This window comes from Echinops telfairi, unplaced genomic scaffold (genome assembly GCF_000313985.2).
Source record: "Echinops telfairi isolate 266 unplaced genomic scaffold, ASM31398v2 ScPeMD7_12;HRSCAF=54, whole genome shotgun sequence".
Classification (NCBI taxonomy): domain Eukaryota; kingdom Metazoa; phylum Chordata; class Mammalia; order Afrosoricida; family Tenrecidae; genus Echinops; species Echinops telfairi.
In genome coordinates, this window is record NW_022103909.1 from 10,572,153 (window position 1) to 10,594,874 (window position 22,722).

At 43.1% G+C, this 22,722-nt stretch overlaps 1 protein-coding gene across 1 annotated transcript in view; it reads left to right on the plus strand.

The window, feature by feature from the left end:
• Positions 1-10,810: 10,810 nt before the first annotated feature.
• TWF1 (twinfilin actin binding protein 1) overlaps positions 10,811-22,722 on the plus strand; it is a 26,492-nt gene continuing 14,580 nt past the window's right edge. Inside the window, exons 1-2 of the mRNA XM_045287239.1 lie at positions 10,811-10,922; positions 13,674-13,897. Of these exons, the coding sequence (XP_045143174.1) occupies positions 10,811-10,922; positions 13,674-13,897 (336 nt within the window). The remainder of the gene's footprint in view (positions 10,923-13,673; positions 13,898-22,722) is intronic.

The following is a 22,722-nucleotide window of genomic DNA, read 5'->3' on the forward strand; positions in this document are numbered from 1 at the left end:
TGGCCTTAAAACATTATTTTCTTGGTCATCTCATTTTTCCTTTACATAATGGGGTAGTGTAATGGAAAGAATGTCCTTGAAGCACTTGCTGGTGAAGATCAAGTATTTCAGCCTTCAGCCTGGGTTCCAATTCAATGTAAAGAAGACCAAAATCTTCACAACTGGACCAATGGATAACATCATGATGAATGGAGAAAATATTAATGTTGTCAAAGATTTTGTCTTGCTTGGATCCACTATCAATGCTCATGGAAGCAGAAGTCAAGAGCTCAAAAGACAAGTTGCATTAGGTAAATCTGCTGCATAAGACCTCTTTAAAGTATTGAAAAATAAGGATGTTACTTTGAGGACTATTTTAGTCCGGGTAGACTAGAGAAACAAATGCAGAGACACTCATATATACAAAATATATGAGAGAGAATTTTATATCAAGAAGTAATTATGCACCAATAAAACACAGCCCAGTCCAGATCAAGTCTTTAAGTCTGATATTGGCCAATATGTCCGATACCAGTCTATAAATTCCTCTTCAGACTCACACAACACATGCCCTTTGATGCCAAATGCAGGAAGATCAGAGGCCAGTGGATGGAAAGCCTTGTGAATCCAGTGGTGGTAGAAATGGCTCAGTGCTGCCATGGGTCTCTACATGGCTCCTCCAGCTCTAGGGCTCTGGCTCTATCAGTATGGCTCCATCTGGCTTGTCAACAGGAATGTGTAGTAGAGAGTGCATGTCCTACCTTCAGAGAGGAAGACAGGAGTTCCCAGAATCCACAGGAGAAGGCCATGTCCACACAGAGGCCTCATTAGCTATGACCTGATTGACAGGCTAGACTCCACTCCTGCACTGAAGTTGACAGGAGATTATGTAAATGCCACAAGGACTAACATGTCCCTGATCCAAGCCATGGTCTTTTCAATTGCATCATAAGCTTGTGAAGTTTGGCAATGAATAATAAAGACTGCTGAAGAATTGATGCATTTGAATTATGGTGTAGAAGAATATTGAAAATACCATGGACTGCCAGTAGGACCACCAAACTGTCTTTGAAGAAATATGGCCAGAGTGCTTCTTGGAGGCAAGCATAGTGAGAATTCGTCTAACATACAGTGGACATGGTGCCCCTGGAGAAGGATATAATCCTTGGTAAACTACAGGGGCAGCAGAAAAGAGGAAGGCTCTCAACGAGGATGGACACAGGGATGGCACAGTGAGCTCAAGCAGAGGAAGAATTATGAGGACTGGGCAGTGTTTCATTGTGTTGTTCACAGGATTGCTTTGGGTCTGAAGCAACTGACTCAATGACACCACACAACAACATAAGAGAAATGAGCCATATTCTACGAGTTAGCTAGGCCCAGCTAGGTCTAGGTTACAATTCTATTGCTACATACTGCATCTTTGAATTTGGCAGCATCAGAATTAGAGGAAGACCCTTAACAACTTGCAACATATAGCTGATACAACCACTTGCTAAAAGCCAAGAGGACTTGAAGCATATCCTGCTAAGGATCAGAGAATAGACCATTCATTGTGGATTACAGAAATCTTCACAACTCGACCAGCAGACAGCACCATGATCAATGGAGGAAAGATTGATGTTGTTAAGGATTTGAGCTTACTGGGATCCGCAATCAATGCTCATAAAAACAACAGTCAGAAACAGGCAAATCTGTAGTACAAGACCTCTATAAAGTGTTACGATCAAGGATGTCACTTTGATGACTTAGTTGTGCCTGCTCCCGGCTTGGTTATTTGCTAATGGTCTCACGTGCATAGAAAAACTAGAAAGGGAACAAGGGAGCCTAGAGCAGAATTGGTGCGCTTGAAGGAGGGGGTAGGGGACGAATGTGGAAGGTGGCACGGCTGCCAGAAGAACCAGCCAGTCTGTCTCGGAAGAAGGGCAGCCAGAATGCTCTTCGAAGCAAAACATCTTCTCCTGTTTTTCAGAAAGTGCGTAGAAAGGGGCTTCGGGCTTGATAAAGAGAGGGTCCGTGAAAATGGGAAAGACCCTTAACGAGGTAGACGGACCCAGTGGCCACAGCAGCAGCTCAAACAGCAATCGTTGTGAGGATGGCACGGGAACAGGCAGTGTTTCACACACACACACCCCATTGCCAAACTTCTTTCTTTTTTTAAATTTATAAATCATTTTATTGGGGGCTCTTACAGCTCTTATAACAACCCATACATCAATTATATCAAGCACATTTGTACATATGTTGCCATCATCAATTTCAAAATATTTTCTTTCTGTTTAAGCCCTTGGTCTCAGCTCCTCTTTTTTTTCCCCTCCCTCCCCCACTTTCCCACCCTCATGGGCCCTGATAAATGATAAATGATAATTATTTTCCTACCTTACACCCAGGCAGCATTTCATTGTATTGTGTGAGTCAACTCAACAGCACCTACAAGCAACAACTAGCATGTCTGTGAATTCAGTGATTTAATCTGTCTGAGACAGATGTACCAGCTTTGGCTAAAAGTATATAATTTATGGACTGCCGTAAGGATAAAATGAAAATGAGATAAGTGAAACACAGCCCATCTGGCCTATCTTCTTGATTTTCCGGTTTCTTTCCAGTGGACAATAGGTCTCGGGTAAGTCTGCACATGTTTATAATAAAATGCCTACATGAATACGGATATTGAAAAAGTTACTGGAAGAACCATGCCCTCTGGGTGCATACCTTTTACTGACTCTCTGTGAAACATGTACACCTAGGTGGGTTCAATGTGCACAATAGGGCTACTGTTGCTATCATTTTCACTATTAAAAAGAATTCTCTGTCCACAAAAATAGTCTTCATTTCCATTACCGTGTATTGTAAGAAGTTCCTAACTCCCCCTTTACCAAACATTTACTTCACCACAACATAGCATCATTGTATTGTACTGAATCATAGAAACTGGGGAGCAGTGTTCTGGAACCAACCAATCAATCCACAGTGATCAAGTCCATTCCGATTCACAGCTGCCCTGTGGGACAGAGTAACACTGCCCCCTGAGGTTCCCTCGACGGTCACGTGTCCAGAAGCACACCGTCCCATTGTTCTCTCCAGAGCTGCGGGTGGTTTTGAACCACTGACTTTTTTGGTCAGTAGCTGAGGACTTAATCACTGTGCCCATGAGGGCTCTGAAGTGTCTTGTAAATACCCTAACTTTACTTAGAGACATCCAGAAGAAATAGCATGTGATATTCCAAAATTACTTTGAAAATAATGTGTACCATTCCAAATAAAGCTTGTTTGAAGGGCATTTACTTGTATGCTTATTAGTTTGCATTAATTTGTGTTCTATTCTGTGTTCTGTTTTGCTTGTATATGTAGATCGCTTGTCCTACAGCAAATGCACTGCATTTAAGAGAGATCGCCCAGAGAACTTACAAAAGGTTCTGCCTCCTCACGGTATGGGAGATGTGCCCGATCTGACCCCACCGCACCTGTGTGGAATACTAAGGGTGTGCAATGGGGCAGCAAGGGGAGCAAAGGAAAGAAGTCCCCGAGGAATGCCAAGGGTGGACTTTGGGGCCGGGGCGTGACACCCCAGCGGACTCAACTGGAAAATACTCACAAAGGTCAGTGGACAGACCTGGTACTGTTTGAGGGCTTTTCAGTTTTTGATATTGCTTTTTTGTTTGTTTCTTTTTCTTTCTTGTATAAGCCGTTGTTGGCTTACTTTTTGTCTTCTTTCTTTGGAATGTTTTGCTGTGCTTTGTTTTTGAGCATTTTATTGTCTATGCATGTCTCTCTGGACAAGATAGGCGAGATGAACAATCAGGAGGAGAAACAACAGGACCAACAGTTCATGGGAGGGGGGAGGGGAGGGAAAAGGAGGGGACTGCCAACAAACCCAGGGACAAAGGAAGAATAAGTGATCTAAAATGGATGGCAAGGAGGGCATAGGATGCTTGGGGAGGCTTGATCAAGGGCAATGTAGCTGAGAGGAATTACCAAAACCCAAATGAAGGCCTAACATGATAGTGGGGCAGGAGGAAAGTAAAAGGAAACAGAGGAAAGAACTGGGAGGCAAACGACATTTATAAAGGTCTAAATATAGGCATGTACATATGTAAATATATGTATATATAACGAGAGGGGGATAGTTCTATGTACATATATTTATTTATCAAGTATTATGATAGCAGATGGACATTGAGCCTCCACTCAAGTACTCCCTCAACACAAGAACACTTAGTTCTACTAAACTGGCATTCCATGATGCTCACCTTCCTGACATGACCGCTGAAGACAAAGAGAGTGCATAAGCAAATTTGGTGAAGAAAGGTGATGGTGCCAGCTATCAAATGATATAGCATCTGGGGTCTTAAAGGCTTGAAGATAAACAAGTGGCCATCTAGCTGAGAAGCAACAAAGACCACATGTAAGAAGTATACCAGCCTGTGTGATCGTGAGGTATTGATGGGATCAGGTATCAGGCATCAAAGAACCAAACCAAAACAAACAAACAAAAACTCATGTCAATGGGAATGAAGTGGAGGCCAGAGTGGAGACTGAAATCCCATAGGTAGTCAATTGGACATCCCCTGTCAAAAGGGCCACAAGAACGAGAAGAGCCAGTCAGGGGGCAGTATAGCACCAATGAAACACACAATCTTCCTCTAGTTCTATAAGGCTTCCCCCGCCCTCTCCCACTATCATGATCCCAATTCTATCTTACGAATCTGGCCACACTAGAACATGTATACTGATATAGATAAGAGCTCGCAACATAGGGAATCCAGAACAGATAAACAACTCAGGACCAATCAGGGGAGCAGTGTTATTGGGAGGGGGGGGTGGAGGGAATAAGGGGGAACCGATCACAATAATCGACATATAGCGCCCCCCCCCAGGGGAATGGACAGCAGAAAAGTGGGTGAAAGGAGACAGCAGTTGGTGTAAGACAGGAAAAAAAATGTATAAATTATCAAGTGACATGGGGGACAGAGGGGGGCGAAATGAGGAGCTGATACCCAGGGCTCAAGTAAAAAGAAAATGCTTTGACAACGATGACAACATATGTCCAGATGTGTTTGACACAATGGAGATATGTATGGATTGTGATAACAGCTGTAAGAGTCCCCAATAAAATAAAACTTTAAAAAAAAGATTCCCCCAATTTCAAAATATTTTTATATCATATAATTTTCCATAGAATACTTATGAATCCTAATGGAAAGACCACTAAGGGATTTACAAATATTATAGTCATATGAAATAATTGAAATTAATTGTGTTACTAAACGATGTTATATAATTACCCAAAAAATCATCAATTATAAAATTGCTTGATTCTGCAAATCCAAAGTTTTTATACTTTCTTGAGAGTTACAAATATTATAGTCATATGAAATAATTGAAATTAATTGTGTTACTAAACGATGTTATATAATTACCAAAAAAATCAATTATAAAATCGCTTGAATCTGCAAATCCAAAGTTTTTCTTCTTTCTTGAGAGTCACCAGCAAGAAAAAAATCTGGCTAATGTAGGTGTTGAGTGGGTTCACACAAGATCTGCATCACTTCTGTTCCCAAAGCCGATCTTTCACAGAAGTCAGGTCACACCCGGGCGCTAGTGAAAATAAGCATAGGCGCATGGAATGAGCCTTGATATCCCATGGAGCCATCTTGGTATCTTGACAGACTACTGATCGCGTTCCCGTGAATGCGGGGCTCTCATAAGGTTTATAAAAGTGCACGGAGGCCCGCCGTCTTTCACTTCCTGGTAATCAACCTCAAGACGGAGAGACAGACAAGATCATAAACCACAACCATATGATTTTGCCCTTGACTAGGTAGGTGCTCCCGACTGACATCCTGGGAATAAGCCAAACAAGACAAAATAATGTAAAAACTGACCTTGAAGTATCCAAATCTCCATGCTTACCCATGTAAGAAACAATGACTCAATCAGTGGATGGTGCAACGAATAATCACATTTGAAGTATCACAAAAAGAAAATTGTAATGCGATTCGGGAAACCTGGGCTTTCGTTAAGCCTGCCACTGCCCATCCCTATCTGCTTGGATGTGTTACTGAACCTCGGTGGCTTCAGGTTTCTTCATTACAGTTCTAAAGAATTCATATCAAACGATACTCAATGCAAATTTTATTGTTTTATTGTTTTTGTCATTATCCTTCTGGTAGAAAGATAGACAGGTTTGATCAACCATTTTGTGTATCCGCTTTACAGATTAACTTGGCTGTCTAGCCATGTGCAGTGCTCTCCCCCAGGGCTTTGAACGGGTTCACGCTGCTTCAGTCAAGGCCAATAAAACGCAATAGGAACAGACTGGAATTTGCAAACTGTGAGTGACTGAAATGATTGCCAAAATGGGAAAAATGCGTAGGTCAAAGGACGGGAATGGGAGTCTTGGAAGACGTACAGTAAGTAAACCCTTACAGGAGCCTGATGTGGGGGGTGGGAGATTTCCAGAACTGTAGAGAGCAATACACATTCAAAGCCCATGGTCAGCCACGAACTGAGAGCAGGGCAGCCCTGTTTCCAACTCTGTCAGGCAAGAGACTTGGTTGTATGTCACCCACATTCAGTCCTTAATTTGTAAGAGGGAGGTGACATTTCTAGCAGGGTATTAACTTGAACTTTTCCTTATGTCTGTTGTTCCAGGCACTCACATGTTGCAAATTCTCATCCCTCCTAGTTTCATTCCATGGGCTCTGAATGAACCAGTGTAAAACCTTGTCCCCCTTCTTCTGCCTTCTGATTACAAGGGCAGAAAAAGTGGTGGATGCCTGATATTGCACATCTGACAAATAAAGAATGCTTGCTGCATATTTTGCTATAATAATACTTTGATTTTTTGCAGAATATGCCTCTAATTGCATGCAGATAAGTTAGAGAGGTAGAGTACCTGGAAATATATGCAATTGAGGACTACATTTTTTTTCTTTAAAAATGTTTTTTTATCATATTTATTCAATGGTCTTTATCTGGAAATATAAGCTTAGGTCTTTTCCATAAGAGAAAAGGGCTGCAAATTATTAGGATGGCAAATGCAACCCTTTTATGGTAGCTTCAATACAGTGCATATTTCAACTTAACTACTCAGTCCTGGCTATGATAACAGAGGAAAATCAATGCTATTGGGTCAGACATCCCTTCTGAAATATAATAAGGGGAAATGCAATACCGGTCTAAGGAACAAGATAGGGAAGTTCATCTTACAGTGCAGTTTGCTGCCAGAGAATCTAAAATCAGAAAGACCTGCAGTCAATAGGAAGACTTACAGACAGGTAGAGGTTTCTAGTCTCTATTTTCTTTCGCAAAGCTAAGAAGAAAACAATTAAAATTTGCATAGACATGCACCTGAACTGCTCCATAAAATGTAAATCATGAAGTCAACAATCAAACAGCTGACTGAACCAACCCCTCCGCCACACCTCCCCCAAGTTTCTGGTTCCTCAGTCTGTAGCGATGGCACGGTGTTGTCTCTTCCCCGCCTATGATTCTGTGTCTTCCTTCAGCATTAGTCATGTCAGTCCTGTATCCTCAGCTCATGCAGCCGTTCATGAGATGGCACTGAAAGCCCACTGGCTATGAAAGAGCTGTGTGGTGGTGCTCAGACGTATTGGAAACTGAAAGGCAAATGACAAGGAAGGGAAAGGAAAGTGATGGAAAGAAGTGGAGAGAGGTATTATGAAGGTATGTGGTCCCTTTAAAAGATTTTGGACATACAGATCCCTCTAATTTTATTCTTGGCTCTATTAGAAATATAATCTGAAATGAGATCACAAGGGTAAGAATAAGATGTTATAATTAAGAAGCCAAATGCTGGTACATTAAAACCTCTAAAATAAATACCACAAAACTCAATTTATTTTGGAGTCGCTGAAGTCGAGCCGTGATGTTTCAGATTGAGGGTCTAGTACAGAAGCTGAACCTGAGATGACATTGAAGATGTGAAAGAATGAGTTCTCTTCCATATACACCTTTCCAATCTACATTTGATTGTGTTAGTCCAGGTTGACTAGAGAAACAAATCCAGGGACGCTCATGTTTGTGTAAGAGAGACCTTTATATCATAGAGCAATTACATATTGAGAAAAATCCCAGCCCAGTCCAGATCAAGTCCATAAGTCTGATATTAGCCCATAAGTCCGGTACTAGTCCATAAATCACTCCTCAGACTCACACAGTCACATGTAATGATGCAAAATGTAGCAAGATCACAGGCCGGAGGGTGCAAAGTATTATGGATCCAATGGTGGTGGACGCATCTCTAGCACTCTGGCTCCCATCAGCGTGGCTCCATGTGGCTTGTCAACAGGAATGTGAAGCAGAGAAAGAGTGTGTCCCACCACCAGGGAGGAAGTCCCAGCATCCTCGTGATAAGGCCATGCCCACAAGAAGGCTGTGCCTTATCAAAAGGCTAGACTCCACTCCTTCACTCTTAATATCCTCAAGGTGACATGAGATTGTGTAACTACCACAGGGACCCTGCTGAGAGTTGTTCTATTTATCTTAAAGAAATTGGATACCAAATGAAGATCTGACATCACTGAGAATGTTTGATATAATAAAGAACCCGGTTCCAGTCTCTCCTCCCATCTTAAATAAATAGACCCAGAAAGATATATGAAACTCTTTGATTAAATGGACCTAAAAATTCTGCTTGTTAAGAACAGGCTGCTGTGGTGACGAACTGACTATATAAAATTAATTGGGAAATATGAAAAGATTTCTTGTGGTCATATTGCACCTTTATGCTTCTGATAGCCTCCATGAATGTTGGTGTAATTGTAAATAATGTCATTCTTCATTTTCCAGCAAATATGAATCACAAGTGTCTGAGATAGTTCTGTCTTGGCAGCAGTCATCTTTGAGCACCTTTTTATCTCTGTCCAGAATGTAGTCGTGAAGACCCTCTGAGAGTTATGTTTTGTGAAGGTCCACACAGAACCACAATGATATTTGAGCACAGAGCCATTCATTGATATTTTTAATAAATGGTATTAATTCAAAAATTTTAAACTCATGTTAGTTTCCAGGAAATGGAATTGGGGTGTGAGGGTAGGGAGGGAGCCAGTGCTTAGTTTATGGACTTTCTATTCCCCACAAGAAATTTGATTCACTCAAACAATTAGAACTAATCTAGATAAATGGGTAGAAGTGAGACTCTATTTGTATAACTTTAGTTAGTTAGCTTATTGTGCTAACCTGGCTGTTAAACACATATGGGGTTAATTGAAGGGTGGAGGGATAAATGGCTCAGTGAGCCTCACCTTTCTAGTCCTCAGGTCTCTTGCTTTGTGATGGTCACACCAGGGTGGAGCTGCCTTAGCAGTTCCCTGCTTCAGCTGACAAGGCTCACTTCCTGCAAGATATCCCCAAGGAGAAGCCACATGGACCTACCCCAATGCAGCCCTGGGTGCTGGAGCAGCCGTGTGCTGAGATGCTTACACATTCATTGATTTGGCTTTCCTCCTGCAGTCGACATCATAGTGTGTGTTTTGTGAGATGGAGGAGGATTTTGTGGATTGGTGTTGGACATATGAGTTAATGGGTTAATGTTGAACTTGTGGGTTTGGGAAGCACTGGGTTGGGATGTCTTCTTGATGTGCACTGACCCTTTATACATGAGTTTCTGTGGATTTGTTTCTCTAAAGTACCAGACTAATTAACACAATACATGTAGGAAAACCCTAAAGGCCTCTTTCTCAATAATGCTATGAAGGTGTCCTTATGATTCCACATGGGAGGGAGGTGGGAAGAAATGGGGAGCTGCTATCAGGGGCTCAAGTGGTAGGAAAATGCTTTGAAAATGATGATGGCAGCATATGTACAAATGTGCTTGACACAATGGATGAATGTATGGATTGTGATAAGAGATGCCCCCAATAAAAGAATTTAATAAAAAGATAATAATAAAATAAAGGAATTTGGAAGTTAAAAAAAATTTTCAGATGGGTTCATAATGGATTCGTCAGAGAAGCATTCTTACAAAGTGAAACCTTCTTCAGCTGCTGAGTAGCTGTAAGCATGTATCTGTTCTATAACTAAGTACACATTTTCAAAGAAGATAAGTCAACAGTGGATTTAAAGTCTCTTTGCTCCTATGGGTTTTTTAAAATAGCATCATTACACATGAGATAAACTGAAAATTGGATCTAAATTTAGTTCATGAAAATAACCTCTCTGAAGGAGAAAGCTCGCATGCTTGCATTAATAAGCTGATATAAGTAAATTTTATGCAAGTGAGGAATAATGAAAAATGTTCAGTCTAAGGAAAAATTGTACTTTTCATTTTTCTGCATTGATGTTAAATGGAATTAGCCAATCTAACATGTTATCCCCCCAAAAGTATTCTAGGACAATTGTATTCATATATGAACATACTCCATAGCCTGAAAAATAAGAGAGAGATATTTTTAGAGCCAAAGGGATCATTTAGTTCCTTGTTAGGCAATTTAAATATTTCCATAGCTTTTCATTGCCTTCAGACATAATTGGAAAGTTTCTTAGTTGTTGTCTAAATTTTTAAAAATCTTAATCTCTTTCCAGTCATTTAAAGCCATACATTCAAATGCTGCTCCATTGAGTGAAGATCCTACTGGAAATAAATGAATGTGTGTGCTCACAATCACACAACAAAGCAACTTCCTCACGGTGTCTCCCAAAGATGCTGCCCGTCGGGGTCCTGGGGCTATCCAGAGGGGCTGCAAAACGGGTAACTACTCTTTATTCTGGATTATGACCTATCCTACAAACCTTTTCACTTGCTAGAGGAGGACTGAGTACTTTTTGCCTGAAAAGGGAGTGGTGGGCTAAATCAGTCTGGGAACCTATGTCCTGCCACGCTCTCACCCTTCTCCCAGGAAATCCACCTTTCCTGATGCGATACTGTATTTTGAAAATGGAACTCTTACTTGCAGGAATACCACTTGCTGTTCCTTCGGGTAAGGCCTTTCACAGAGCTCTTTAAAGACGATCCTGTCGAGTGTAGATTTCTACAACCGCCATCAAGTCAATGCCGAGCCACGGGAACCCCACGCAGAGTTTCGGAGGCGGAAAACCTTTCCGGGAGCAAACATGGACGTCTTTCTTCCTCAGAGCAGCTGCTGGGTTACAACTGCTGACTGGCAGCACCACCAAGGCCCATGTGGGGATTAAGAGGTATAGTTTGTCCTCAAGTTTGTTTCCTAACCATTTAAAACTGTATGATTTTTTAACTCAATGCCATCCCTTACTATTTTAAGAGGAACATATTAGAGCTAATATTTCTATTCATGCTAATTGTGGACCTTCTATCGAAGGCCTTTTATTTGTTTGGAATATCACCTAGATATCACCAGGGCAGGGCAGGTAGAATGGAAGTGTCTTTTCACAGCAACCCGTTTCCAAACACCTTCTATTTGTTTTAAACTCTTATTGACTTCAGATCATGCGATATCTTAATTAAACCATGTATGTCAGATGACTGAGAAATGTATACCAGCATCATGTTCTTGTTTGGGTCTCTGGGTAGTTCTTTGCAATAACTTTGACAATGTAACTATTTACCTTTGAAGCACATTTAGTCCATGATAAGAAGTTCATTATCATAGGATCGGTTTAACGTTAGAAGAAACATGGAGGATTCAGCTTGACTCACACAATCAAAATGCAACCCTGACATGTGATGGTTACTTTTTCTCTCTTTACAAGTAGGCTTCTAAATCCAAGATTTACTCAACAATACGCCTCTCCCACCCGGCCATCCCTCTTCCATTTTCTCAGCGACCTTCCCTTCCCGCCATTCCTCTAGAGACTCTCATGGCTTGTAGGCAAAAGAAGTGAGTGGACACAAGCAGAGGCCATCCCAAAGTGGAGAAGAACGAAGTGCAGCAGTATATGTCTCTTATTGCCCCCTACCATGCAAACGGCACCTTGTCCACCTCCTCCCTTCCCCCGGAGCTGACAGCCCCAGAGGACTGCCTTGACTCTCAAAGGAAGTTACAACCACAGACCTTGATCTCACACGCCTTGTCACTTGCAGGCAAAAGAAGTATTGTTTAAAGTTCCCACAACATAAAAAACATGACACCGGGGTAGGAGGCCTCCACACGGTATGAAAATGCCAGCAAACAGATGTGTCATTTTGGCGCCTTGAACTTTGACACTAAAATTAGAAGGCGTAACCAGTTGAAAAGTAAAACACACGTTTTAGGGGCAAAACAATACAAAGAAAGCGATCTTCACAGTGTCTCTTCCTCTGTCTTCCGTCTTTGTAGACTCATAACTGGCTCGCGGGTCTCTATTTATCATTGTCCTCTGCAGTCAAAATGCTGCTGCTGCTGTGCTGTTTTCCATGCGTGCCAATGTGGCAAAAGACGGGCTGCTGGGCCAGCAGTTCTCTCCAGCCAGCTGTATGCAGGGAAGCCACCCTTTGGGTTCATGGCTGTTGTAGCAATTTTCACAGCCTGTTACTGTTTATGGCTTTGGGATCTTCACCTTGTATGCTACCTGACACCTTGACTCTAAACAAGTGACCTACTTTTCACTTCACGATCTGTTGCTGCTGTCTGCTGGCATTTTATAGCGAGGCTGCCTCCGTGGAAAATGTACCTCTGTGTATCCTTAGAACACCTCTCCTGTGTCTTCAGCAATTCGCTCTGCTTCGCTTCCTCAGACAGCTGACGCTTGGGTGTTCTATTGTCAGAACTGAGACAACTAGTGTGGATGCGAGGCCAGAGGACTTTCCTGGCTCCCTAAAGGCCTGCCACCATCCCATCACGAGACGTAGGATTCTTGTTCATTGTTAAGGCAATGACAATCGACAGTCAGAGTCAAAGATGTACACATTTCCATCAATGCTGCAGGGAATGAGTCACCAATAACACCCCAAGGCACCATCATGTAACTTCCACTATGAGCTAGGCACTGTCTATAAAAGGGGCCACCAAAGTGTGTGGAAAAATGGAATGGCAAGATAATGGAATTTTTTTCCACAAACTTTGGAAGCCCTCTCACAGTTGACCTGGAAACCATGGAAATGCCGATAAGAAGTTATCATTACTTGGATTTTGCTGATGAGCAAATTCTGACTGACAAAGAAAATGTCACCCCCACCCCCACCAGGGTGATATATCAAGCAAATGGCAGAATGAAATGTAGAACCTAGATTGTCCAGAGCCAAGTCCAAGGTTGCTACCCTGCACACTGATTATGCATTCCGGTGGCCTCGGTCAGTCATGCGCACCTAACACAGAAGCCGGGGCGCTCAATAAATGTTTGATGGATCAGTGGGTGAGAACCTGGCTGTGAATTAGTTTACCAGATTGGCGTCCAGTTACCTGGCAAGTATTTGAAATAAATGAGAGCCTCCACAAGTTAACTGTAGGAGAAGGAAAGAAAGGTGTCGTGTGGAGCAGAGAGCCCAGCATCAGCAGTCCAGGTGAGGCACCTTCTAGAGCAGTGGTTCTCAACCTTCCTCATGCCATGACCCTTTCATACAGTTTCTCATGTGGTGGTGACCACCAATCATAACATTATTTTCATTGCTCCTTCATCACTGTCAATTTTGCTACTGTTATGAATCGGGCAACCCCTGTGAAAGGGTTGTTTGACCCCCAAAGGGGTCGTGACCCACAGGTTGAGAACCACTGTTTTAGAAAGTCAGGGGAAACCGGAAAAAGATAGAGATGGTGCGATTGTCCTCTGCCTTGCAGGAACCCCTCTGAGACGGAGAGCACGTGTGGAACCCGAGGAAGGACGTGGACTGACAAGACCCCCGGGGGCCGTGCGTGCCGAAGGGCCAGATTATGAAGGAAAACGCTGTGAAGTGATTGTAGAGATGGAAGCCACGAGTCGAGGGTGTTACAACGAAAAAGGAAGACCTGTTCAGAAAGCCTGGATGAAAGAAACATTAATACCCGGAATGACCAAGAGGCTGGTCAGAGGTTTACTACCCACACAACTCTTCCCATAGACCAGAGTTCTACACAACCATTGTCACGTTGATTACGCCGACATGTAGACCATCAGCCAGCTGCAATTGCATATTTAAAACTGTATGTGTCTCTTTCGATCCAAATTCTCCCTTCTCGCTATCAGTTGAGCTAACGCAGCACCCTCATTTGCCAAACCTGCTACGCACATTCTCACTCTGTGAATGGAAGAATTGCACGGTGTGGGCTATTTGTATTTTACATAAAACTCTTTGGGGAGAGCAAAATATCTCACTTATGAATTACGTTTGGCCACTTGTAACAGAGACTAAAATTAACAGTAGCGTAACTAAAATGGACATTTATTTTGCTTTCCCTTGAAAGAAGTGAGGAAGCGGGCAGACCCACCTGGCGTGGGACAGCTGCAGCCAACAAGGACCCGGGCTCCTTCTGTCTCTCTCTGCTGCCGTCTTCCTTTGCAGCTTTTAGCATCAAGATTGCTTCATGCTTCAGGACAACCGCTGTAACTTCAGCCATCCCATTGTCATACGGACAGAGGACAGGAGGGAACGCGATGTGGAAATAAAAAATGCGGTTCCCCAGATATCTAGGATTATTTTGGAGGCTTTCAAGGAGACTCACCCAACATTTCCCTCTCATTGGCGAGAACTTAATCACATGGTCAGACCTACCTGCAACAGAGGCAGAGATGCCAACGTTAAGCTGGGCACCTTGCCACATGAGGGAAACTCTGAGTTCGTTTGTAAAGGAATCAAAGTTTTACATAGGTAACTGTTTGTCTTACCAAAAGCTATTATTAAAGTTTTAAAATATACAGACTCCAATATAATTATTTTATTGGCTTTTGGATTATCTTTTGTCTGGGATTCATTTAACTTTTGCCACCTTTATTAGCATATAAAATATAAGATTTAATTCCCCATTGGTACAGCCTATATAAAAAAACCTGCTTGAAGTTGACAGGGATTTCGTTTTACTTGGCTCTGGGATGAACAGTCATGGAAGCAGCAATCAAGAAATCACACTATGCGTGCGTAGTTGCATTGGGCACATGTGCTACACAAACCTTGAAAGTGACAGGGAACAAGAAGTCCTTGTACAGACCGAGGCACATTCGATGGAAGTGCCGTGGTGTTTTCAATGGCCTCATACTCACCCGGAAGCTGGACAATGAATAATGAAGATCAGAGAAGAAGCGATGCTTGTGAATGATAGTGTTGGCAAAGAATATGGAAAGTACCGTGCACTTCCAGGAGGACAAGCAAATCCATCTTGAAATAAGTGCTGTCAGGAGGCATAAAGTGGAGGATCCTCGAAAGAGCGGGCGACCCTCAATGAGATGGATTGACGCAGCGACTGTAACAATGAGCTCACACACGACAAGGGTGGTGACGATAGTGCAGCATTTCCTTCTCACGGGCATAGGATCGCTATGAGTGGGAACTGACTCGACGGCATCCAACAGCAACAACCACACATACCAAGATCACCACACTGATCTAGTCTACTCCCCCAACCAGACTGGGCACACTGAAAGGTCGTGATAGAACAGAAACTTACTACCGCCGAGTCAGTTCTGACTCAGAGTGACCCTATATGGAGTTTCTGAGGCTGCATATCTATATGGGAACAGATATTGGACAAGGACATCATGGGAACAGATAGCCTCATTTTTCTCCTGCAAAGCAGCTAGTGGTTTGAACCAGCGACCTTCCCATTAACCATCCCATGCTTACCTGGTTAGCGCCACAAGAGCTCATGTTGTAGAGCTGTACTTAGTGAAAAAGCTCATTCATTTTGGATTCCGACTTTGAGGCGATAGTTTGGGGTCAGCAGCGTAGAGTAGCTCAGGGTGGGAGTAGTACCTATTTGCTGATGAGTTGACCCCAACACATGATAACCCCCGGGTTGGAGTAGAACAGCCCAACTTGAGGGTTTCTTGGCTGTCATCTGTATGGAAGCAGAGCTCTCGGCTTTTCTTACATGGTCTTGCTTGGTGCGTTCAAGGTGCCAACTTTTCCATTAGTTGTGGGCAGGTGCCAGTCAGTTCGTTGGGATTCCTAACAACCCTAGGTTCAACAGAGCAAAGCACTGCCCAGTCCAGTGCCATCTCCACAATCCTTGCTGTTTGAGCCCATGGTGGCAGCCCCTCTGCCAGGTCATCTCAAGAAGGGATAGGGATGCCTCCTTCTTGGTACCCTCTGCTTCCTGGCCTGCTGCCCTTCTCTGGGCACTGGTCCTCCGGAGAACATGCCCAAAGTATGTGAGGCAACGTGGCACCATCCTCCAAGGAGGGCTCTGGCTGCTGAACTTATTCAGAGACAAACGCGTGCCTTCTTAGGCCGGTCCTTGGCACTCAATAGTCTTGGCCAACAGCACAATGCAAAAGCAGCCATTCACATCCAGGGCAATCCCCCAGCACCAGCCAGCAGCACTGGAGTAGCTAGAGCTCCTTTGGGTGTAGAAGGAGTCTGTGCTCCCCGGGGGTGCTGCGGTCTGTGTAGCCGGCTTCCTTCCTTTATGAAAGGGGTGGCTTGTGTTCCTTTGGGTGTGTTACCTCCAGTGCAGCTTCCTATACCATCCCCACACAATTGTAAAAGGGCGGCATTTTAAACGTCTTTCCTAAGCCCAGAGGCCACTTCCTTCTGTGGAAACCGTGTCTCATTCCCGGGGAAGTGTGTATCTGAGTCAAGTCACCCACCTGGTGCGAGGCTGGTTTGCCCCTCGAGTAAGTGGGGTAAATCAAGTTAGTTTCTACTCAGAACTTGGACCTTGGACTTAGAAAGAGTTGTTTAACTTCTGCAAGTGACTACAAACAACTGTCCATTGGAGAAGTATAGTTTGCCATTTGGCCTGAACAGTGAGGTCCCCATTCCAGAGAGGAACAGATGAAGTCAGGCTTTGGGGATCCACGCAATTCCCTTGCATCCTTATAATAAACCCTCTTATTTGCATGCATCATCTTACAATGGGGTTCTGTATCGGACAGACACTTGTCCTTGCTTAGAAACCTACTGACTGTCCCTCTCAGTGACTCAATGTAGGAGTTGGGGAATTTGCCGGCTTCCCTTTTCTATGACTGAATTTAGAAGCCTCAAAATCTGCTGACTTCCCCTCTCTGTGCATCCATTTCCAAATCTCTTCAAGTCAAAAAATTAAATCTGATAATAACTCCTCAGCTGGTGGGGCTTATGCCGAGGATCAAATGAGACTGTACACATCCTTCAAAAATTGTAACCACTATACATGTACAATTATTATGACAGCGCTGGCACAATGTTCAGCAACTGGAGCCACAATGGATGAGGAGAAGCAGGAAGACTTTAATGCCTGGAGCAGAGGAATCACGTGTATAACTAGTATAAAAAGAGAGTAAGTAGGTGGGATGGTAAATTTTGTAAGAAGCAAGGGTTGGAGGATAAAACTTTTATAACGATCTGAGCAGTCATCGCTAACAGCATACGCCGCCACCCACTGCCATTGAGGTGGTTCTGACTCAGAGTGACCCCCAAGGGTTTCTGAGACGACGGATCTTGACAGGAGCAGGCATCCTCCTCTTTCTCCTGCACAGCAGCTGGAGGATTTGAACTGCCCACCTTGTAGACTCCTTTGGGTGGGAGAGAATAGAGGAATGATATAGGTAAGGGAGTAAGAGTAGAAGGACTGTGTCTCCAGGAACAAAATCTGTTGAAGCTATAAGATTTAGTTAAAAGAGAAATGTGATTTCTTAGAGGCATAAGTAATTGTTTTGTAAATGAAATCACTTCTCTTATTTAACATGAATTACCTTTATGTTCAGTGTTTCAATGCATTTTAATTAATGATAGGCTGACTGTAGAATGAACATGGGGGAAAAAATGAACATGGAAGTGTCCCCTCTCACAGTTCCGAACATCAGCATGTTATGTCTTTGGTTAGTATCCGTGAAGTGTCCTGGTTCTACAGGCAGCTTTGTGACAGATTACTTTCAGGTGATGATGTGATATAGCGACGCATCGAAGTCTACGAGAGAGCTGGTTTGCTGAAGGTACAATTAGTTCAGGTTTCCCGTGCATAGAGTTGGCAAAGTGTAGTAGCAAGGTCAAAAGACCAAGAAAGAAAGAGCGAAAAGATTGAGGAATAACAGGTTAGTGTAGTGTCGAAGTGAGAGAAAAAGGAGTTTGTTAAAGGTCTCACAGACATCTATAATGGGTGGAATGCATGTCCCCCCAAAATATAGCTATGCCCGAATCTCTGGAACCAGTGACTATTGCCTTGGATAGAGAGGCTCTTTGCAGATGTAAGTAAACTATTTGAGATGATCAGGGTGTGTTTTAAACCAAATAACTAGACAAACAAACAACAAAACCTCACTGCCATCATGCTCACAAACTCAATGCTGACTCACAGTGATGCACCCCCCCATAGGTTTCCAAGACTGTAACTGTTTACAGGAGTAGAAAGTCAAGTCTTTCTCCTGCAGAGCTGCTGGTGGTTTTGAACTGCCAACCATGTGCATCGCAGCCCAACACATAAGCACTACACCACCAGAGCTCCTAACCAAATGACCAAGGGTCCTTTAAGAGAAAGGCAGAGGAAGACATGGGGGTAACAGAAAAGAAGACAACTGACCACAGAGGCAGAGATGACAGTGAATTGGCCACAAACCAAGGAATGTGTCAACCACTGGAAGTTAGGAGGCATAAGAATGGAACCCCCCTGCCCCGCCCCCCCCCAAGTCTCCAAAGGGGGCATGTATCAGCTATTATCCTGATTTAGGGCTTCTGGTCTCCAAAACTGTGAGCCTACAAATCCCCCTTGTTTTAAACCGTTGCATGTGGTAATTTGTTATAGTAACCCCAGGAAACGAATCCAATATCTGAAACTGACTGTAATTGACTGCTCCTGTGAAGGAAGACATGGAGGATTTTCAAAAAGCAGTTCCGTGGAGAGTTGTAGAGAAAGCCATGTGCTAAGTTGCAAGATAAGAGTCACCCAAACTTGCTCAGCTCATATTCTCCTTAGTATCTTTGTAATTATTTAATCGGACTCTCACACCACAACAATTACTCAGCGGGTTAGTTTATAGTCAGTTACAAGCGATTTACTCAGTACTTGTCCTAGTAACATTGAAACACTTGTCCTAGTGCTTGGCATCATGCACACAAATGAAAAGAGAATGGAATGTTTGATTTTATTTTTATCTAATGGGATGCATACCACTGTTAGACACGTGGAGCTATAGTGTGAAGAGCTATTGCCACAGCCTGTTCCACACTGAAGGTCTCCCAGTATCTGCTGAAAATCCAAGTTTGCAAAGAAGTGCCATGACAGGCAGAGAGGTGGCATGACCTCATGTTGGAACTGTGAACTAGCTCTACTTTGGGCAGTCTCACAGAAGTGACAAGCAGCCCTGCATTTCCTTCAGAAGTTTGCAATATGTGCCAGGAAGTTCCAAGAGTTTACTGTGGAGCCTGGAGGGAGCACTTCACACACCGTTTAGGAACTATGGGTTTAAGGAGTGAGAGGAATAAGTAGGTAGAAAGTGTAGATGGCATTTCTGAGAAGTTTATCTGGGACATAAGGAAAGGAAGCCAGAAGGTAACGTTCAAAGATTAGCAATGACACTGTTCAAAAATCAAGTGGATGGACACTTAATGCTCACCCCCCCAAAAAAAATTTATAAAATGAAAATACTTTTAAGCAGTTTTTCTCCATGAAAGATTCTTTACTATATTTCCTTCAGTAAGACATTTAGTCTCTTGCATAGTATGTATGGATTTACACTATTATACTGTACAGAATCTGTACAATGTTTCAATTTGCTGCCATTCAATGATGACTGTGTGTTTCTCCTGTGTGTTTCCAAGACTGTAACTCTTTACAGGAGCAGAAAACCTAGTCTTTCTCCTGCAGAACTGTTGGTGATTTCAAACTGCTGACCCAGTGGATCACAGCCCAACGTGTATGCATTGACTCAATGGTAATAAAGTTTACATCATAGCCTTAAAAATTCATAGGACGGGGGTCAATTTTGCCACAGGTGTAGTTAGAAGCGCAATGCTTAAGTCACAGCACCACCAAAGATTTGTCACTTCCAGGCTTCCTTACATCCTGAGACAGCCTAGCTCAGTTAGTCAACGATGGTGCCTTGGATATCGAGTACCTTCATAGAGTTATCTATGTGAGACCAAATTGACAATAGCAATTTTAAAGTCTAGATGAAACGTTTAGAGGACCAAACCAAGCCAGTGCTGTCAAGTCCATACCGACTCAAAGCGGTATCAATGTGGGGAGAGATGGTGAGGAAGGTGACACAGCAGGAAGAACGTTACCGATGTCTGCGAACTGCACATTTAGACATGATGGATTGGTTTATGTTTTGCTGTGTGTATTTTTACCAGCAAATAAATAAGTGATAGAAATAGGTTAAAGAATGAGCATTTTTCCAAACTTTACCTCTATTTGCAACAAACCTCCTACCTAATAAATAGATTTGAATATATTGTCAATAGGGATAATAAAGATATTAATCTATAATAGTTCCCACGGATGCATCAAGGGTTCACTTTTTGTACGTACATAGCATATAATAAAATAGAGAAAATTATCTATTGCTGATGGACAATACAAAGACTTTACTGGCCATGCACTGGACAACTTAGCAAATTGACAGTGCCACTTCTCAGATGTCTTCTTTGGCTCAGAGTAAAATTGTTGTTTCAAAACCAGACTCGCTGCCATCCAGTGCATGCCAACTCATATGACTGACTATAAGTCAGATACCATAGTGTCCCTGAGGGTATGAGTCAATACCCCGCCATAGGATGGGGTTGAACTGCCCCTGAGGGTTTCCTTACAAGAATAGAAAGTCCCCACTTGCTTCCACAGGGCGGCTGGTGGTTTTGAACTGCTAACCTTATGGTTAGCAGCAAAACTCATAACCACTATGCCACCAGGGCTCCTTAATGTGCCCATGACCCTTGCCATTTTGAAATCAAACTACTATGTTGACAGAAAATAAGCACTTTCCCCTGGATGTCAGGCTGCTCGCAACCTAACTGGAGTTTCTTTTGCTTCAGGATTCAGTTTTCAATGTTCTTTTCTAGGTCAGACTATGGAAGAGTACTTTTCATCATCAGTACTTTTGAGCAATGGCAATCCCCTTAAGCAACTTCCCTTTGCCACCAGGGCATGAATCAGTTAAAAATTTTCAGATGAGCTCTGCAGTTTTCCCTGCTCACCCACTCAGTCAGAACTGGTAAATCAGGATGAACTATTGTGTCGGGAAAAGTCGAGGACCATGAAGCTCCTCCTTACATTTCTTAGATCCAAACAGGTCACAGAACTCTGTGAATACGAAGATCAGTTTGAGAAATAGAGCTTAGACAGCAAAGGACAGACTACATCAAGCTTGCTTGTTGTGATCCTTGTAAAGCAAAACACCTGTGGGTCGGCTAGTTAATCACTACTTAAAAATACATTGGATTTGAAGAATATATTTTTAAACCTGCACTTACATGCTATTGTTATGGACATAGTGTATTTTGATCAGCAGATTGTAACTTTGCAAATTATTCAGGTCAAGGCTCTTAACAAAAGAAAAGCTATCTAGGAAATTTTAATTGAGGTGTTGCAGACAACCAGTGGAAAATTACTTTTATGACAGTAAGTACATAATCCAAAAGTAGAAGGTGGAGAAGAATGTATACTATGATCTGCTATCATCTTACAAGTTCATGTGTGTGAAATGAAAATAGTTATTCGATGGAAAATAAGAACAAAGGCAACCAACCATCCTCCAACTCAGAGAAACCCCACATCCCAGTTTCCATGGCTGCAATCTTAGGGACCAGGTCTCCAGGCCTTTCTTCTTTGGCATCTCTGGAGGGGTTCCAAGTGGGCACCTATACAGTCACAACCTAAAGCAGAGATAAAGGGATCCCAACATTTCTCAAGTTCACCCCACTGCCACTTTGCTTTTTTGAAAGGCCTATATGAGTGCTTTCACTAACTGAGGATTTTCGCTTTTATGGATAAAAAGGAAAGAGCAAAATTGGTGGCTAGCCTTTGTTCCGCAGCAAGCCCTTCAAGAAGCAGCCTAGGCACACCGGGGACTAGTGAGCTTGCCAAGCGCCTTCCCTGGGAGCTGCACTCAACTGGTTATCACTCAAGCCCACCAACCTTTTGAACTGTTTATGAATATGGCATGTGAGTTTATTTTAGGTTATTTTGGCATGACTTGGTTATTGGAGGGGTCTGGGAGCGCTAAAGTCTTCCCATAAATGAATAACAATGGCTTCTTTACTTTACTCCTGGAGTTTAAGAAGGTTTCATTGGAGCGTTCTCTCTGCCTTAGGGGGTGAGGTAGCAAGCACCAGGTTGCAATGGACCCGAAGACTCAAGTCGTCTTTGAGGATGAAGAGAGAGGAAGAGGTGGTCTCTAAAGGTGATCAATCCAAAAGGAAATGTTAATAGACTGAGATTAATTTAATGTAAAGTAAGGAGACCATTAGATGGGAAACAGTTTAGAGTTCGTTCTCATGTTTAAAATGGGGCAGGGACAGACCTGTTCTTTGCATTAACGTGTTCCTTTACACAAGGGTAAACCAAGGAAGGATGTCGTGAACTTCTCGTCCAATGAAATGATCTTTTCCCTTTTTTGAACATCTCTCGCTGCTGGGCCAGCGAAGGGCGGCGTGGGCAGGCTCTTTGCGGGGCACACACAATTGCACTGTGCAATGACCCTCGGGGACAGGAAGCGGTGGCGGCGCGCACCGAGGGCAGTGACCCCGGGCGGCGAGCGGGAGGCCAGGGGCTGCGGTGCGGA